The sequence below is a fragment of the Etheostoma spectabile genome, chromosome 4 (genome assembly GCF_008692095.1).
Source record: "Etheostoma spectabile isolate EspeVRDwgs_2016 chromosome 4, UIUC_Espe_1.0, whole genome shotgun sequence".
In the NCBI taxonomy this organism is placed as follows: Eukaryota; Metazoa; Chordata; class Actinopteri; order Perciformes; family Percidae; genus Etheostoma; species Etheostoma spectabile.
In genome coordinates this window covers 31045624-31049736 of record NC_045736.1, presented here as the reverse complement: position 1 = coordinate 31049736, position 4113 = coordinate 31045624, and the positions used below count along the sequence as shown (strand labels likewise).

Below are 4113 nucleotides of genomic sequence, written 5' to 3'. Positions count from 1 at the left end.
ATAAAAAGCAGCAAGCACAAAATACTCCACTTTTACAAATAAGTACCCTTTGATCAAATGACTTGTATACTTTACATTAAGTGCCAAAACCGTTCTAGGTGCATTGTGTTATACAGCGTGTGAAGCCTCCCAAAAACAAAAACACCAATTAGGAGTTAAAGGTGATGTGTATAGGATATATGTGCAAAATAAAAAGAAAGTTGACACTTATTCTGAGGTTGGCAGTCCACAAGTTCCAGTGTCAGGGGTTAGACCCAGTCCTTTCTGGGGGTACTTTTAACGTGGGCTTTGTTCAGGCTTTTGTGTGCCTGTACAGCCTGGTGCTTGCTGGGGTCTTCCTCCCACTCGTAACAGTGGTTCACCCGGGCACAGCTCAGCAGACAGGGCAGCTCATCCCAACTCTCTGTGTAGTGTTCGATCAGTTCGACTATGGAACTGAATTCAGTCTTGCATTTCTGCCACAAAGATTTCAAAAAAAAAAAAAAGAAACAGAAGAAAATTACAAGTCACAACTTGGGTTACACAGAATCTGAATGCCAAAAATGATTCTTTCTGGTTTCAGTGGCGTTTTAGAGTGAAAATGGTTGGCTAAGTGCTCAGTTTTTGGGATTTTGCATGCAGTGCACATGTAAACAACTAGTGTGAAAGAATCAAAAGATACATTTCTGGGGATTGAAGTATTTCCTCTGTAATTCAGTTTACAGCTTGTGATTTGGTTTACACTACAAATCTAAGCAAATATTACTGCACACACTGTTTGTTAATCATTATGTACTGTACGTTAACCTTTCTTGAACATAACACTGATGCTACAGAGGTTGAAAATTTCTTAAAGTTTGAGTAAAAAAAGTATTAAGTCAGTCCACTGTAGTTCTGAGACTATTACAGTTTTGTGTACTATATATTTATTTACATATACATTTGTTGTCAGTTTGAGTATTCAGAACCGGCGGTTTTTGCTCACAGGGATTACTTTACCACATTATTTTAAACTATAGCCACTCTTAATATCAACTTCCGACCATTATTTATACAGTATATATGACAGAAGATGAGGAAGTGCTAACACGCACACACACGCGCACACACACACACACGCAGCACAACACGCGCACGCACGCGCACGCACACACACACACACACGCGCACGCACACACACACACGCGCACGCACACACACACACACCCACACACACAAACGCACGCACGCACACGCACAAGCACAATTACCTCAAGCACTAATTTCCCTTTACTTGTGTGTTTGATGAGGTAGGTGTTCAGGCCCGAGGGGAAGCGGATGACGAGAGAGTCACATTTGGGTTTTTTGGGATGCGTGCACAGGAGGTATGATCCCAAAACGTCGTCTGCAAGCAAGGAAAAGCTGCTCTCACTGAAATACCAGAAGATACGCAGTTAGAAAAAACAAACAAACAAGGAAACTCTACAAAAAGTAAGGTACAGATAAAGTGCCACTCACGTTGCGATACCAGCCCAACACCACACGGCTTGAGCGAGTGCTTCTTCTGTTTCGGCCAAGCTCGGAGCGCGGGACCTCTTCCCCGGCGGCTTGTCTCTGTCCTTTTCTGATTCACACATAAGACGAGAAATGACTAATTTGGACCCAGGACCCGAGAGGTTCAAAAGTGGACATATTCCAGCCATATTTGCATGGTAAAACATTCAATGTAATCCCAATTTAGTGAAGGAAATGTTATGTTTAAAGCGTAAAAGGACTGAGATGGACCAAATAAAAAAACTAAGCTTGTGCTTCAATGTGTTGAAGTCAAATTAACATCAGTGAGAACCTTAAGGCCATATATGTCCACTATAACCCACGTGAGACCAGACCAATTCATTACCAAATACCACCTTCTGACACCACGACAGACAGTGAGCGGTTGCCCATCACCTAAAAACGGAGGGGTGTGCGTTACCTAATCAGCTCTTTGACTCTTGAAATCACTCTGTGAACACTCGGCGCACCTTGTGACGCACTCAGCCGCTCCTGAACGCTGCGCTGTTTGTGCGGCGTGAAAGTAAAGGAGCGGAACGCCCCTGAACGCAGCGCTTTGTTGCGGATGGCTTCCTTGCGCACCAGGGAGGGGGAGGACGTGGGGGCGACTTCATCATGGCTGCTGTGCAGGTCTTTGGAAGACTTGTGATTCTTCGGGGGAAGAGGATGAGAGGCGTTAAATTAAAATACTATGTCGTAGGAGTGAACGCAAGAAGGCGTTCGAGTACAAACCTTAGTCCCTGGCAACAACCCCTGAAAAGGGGCTCTCCTGAAGGACACCAGGGCACTGACACTGAGGGGGAACCCGTGGTTAAGCAAGGAGGGGTTGCGACGGGGCATCGAGCCAACAGAGTCCTTCGGGGCCTCCTCTGGGTGCTTCTCCAAGTAAGACAGCTGGAAACAGCGGCAAAGCAGCAGGTTTAGGAACTGGGCCTACAGGGGAGAACGAGGACAGAAAACTTAACTCAAAAAATGGCTTTATAAACTCTGAAACAATCATTTTAATTATTTTAATTTATACGTTTATTGATCCCCAGGGGAGAAATTTCAATTTACACTCTGTTTTGTAACTAATCACTACACACAGGCCTGAAATACACACACGTGCTCAGGACCTATACATGCACAAATGGAGAGATGTCAGAGTGAGCAATGGAGGGGGGGGGGGGTGTGGGGGGTACGGTGCCTTGCTCAAGATTACACTTTGTTGTTATTACAAAGGCCGGAACTACCACACATGCTCAGTACTCACACATGCACTAAATGAAGAGATGTCAGAGTGGGGGGGGGGGGGGGCCTGACATGGAAAGGCGCCCCGAGCAGTTGGGGGTTTGGTGCCTTGCTCAAGAGCACCCTGGTAGTGCCCAGGAGGTGATCTGGCACCTTTCCAGCTACCAGTCCACCACCATACTTTGGTCCGTATGGGGACTTGAACCAGCGACCTTCCGGTTCCCAACCCCTACAGACTGAACTACTGCCCCCCCACCCCCCCCCCCCCCCCCCCCCCCCCCCAATGATGAAAATGAAATGATGATGCCAAAATCCCAGATATTAAATAGCCATGTTTCACATTTGTACTAAAAAAAAGGAACTCTCTATAAATAATAGATCCAAAGCATGAGAAGCACCTTTGTTGTGATTAATGACACTGATCATGTCTTACCGCTCTGGCATGCCTGGCTCGAAAGACGTGGCAGTACAGCTGGGCATCGGTGCTGCCGGGGTTGTGGGAGACGAAGGCAAACTGGGCGTCACTGGGCCGCGCGGTGGACAGGGAGACTCGACGCAAAGCGTGAGCCATCAGGAGCGTCTGAAGACAGGGACGGTGACACAAGGAATGCATCTTTTCTTCTTTAATTACATTTAAACACTCTACAGGCCAAGCTGTATGTGTATGCATAATGTTTTCATACCGTTTCATCCTCGTCATACATTTTCACACCTTTGATGGAGAATTTTAGGGATACAGGTCTCCTTCTTTTGCATGTCTGATTGAAGACAACCACCGCATTAGATATATTGTATTATCATTAAACAGGCACAGGTACAGGGCACAGGGATCAGGACTTACTTTAAGGGAGCTCAGTTGAGTGTGCAGTTGCTCTATCTGGTCATCCAAGCAGCAGTCATCCACGGGAAATGAGCCCACATACTTTACAGTAAAGACACAAGCTCAGGTAGTACACAAACACGCATACAAATACACTCATTTAAATGGAAAGTTTTTCTAGAGTTACCTCTGCGGATCGAGTCACTGTATCTTCTGTGACCGGTGCCTCACCCATGCTGCCTGCTGATCTGTAAAACCAGACAGCTTGGACATATTACACCCAATAATTAAATGTATGAACAAAACTATTTAACCCTTGTGTTGTGTTGTTTCAAAATTGAAAATCAGCACTTTTGTTGACACATTTTAATCAGTGTTTTTAACTTTTTTCAATGTTTGTCCCTTTTTTTTTAAGGTCAACACTACGTAACTCTAACTTATTAACTTTAGTTTTACAGTTAATTCTGGAATTTATGGTCAATAAACCTCATTTCTAGGAAATTATACCTAACGTTTGAGTTAGAAAAGCAGAAATTAGGAATTATTTCGAC

At 44.8% G+C, this 4113-nt stretch overlaps 1 protein-coding gene across 4 annotated transcripts in view; it reads right to left on the bottom strand.

Annotated features, from left to right (window-relative positions):
• Positions 1-4113, bottom strand: part of sh2d5 (SH2 domain containing 5) — a gene marked incomplete at its 3' end in the record, with an annotated part of 18904 nt that continues 14791 nt past the window's right edge. For 2 of the 4 annotated variants that reach the window (XM_032514234.1, XM_032514235.1), the window contains 9 exon segments: positions 1-455; positions 1230-1389; positions 1477-1582; positions 1983-2167; positions 2246-2445; positions 3176-3322; positions 3426-3500; positions 3584-3664; positions 3750-3810. In XM_032514234.1, the coding sequence (XP_032370125.1) occupies positions 249-455; positions 1230-1389; positions 1477-1582; positions 1983-2167; positions 2246-2445; positions 3176-3322; positions 3426-3500; positions 3584-3664; positions 3750-3797 (1209 nt within the window). In that variant the 5' untranslated portion in view covers positions 3798-3810. 4 annotated transcript variants of the gene reach the window in all.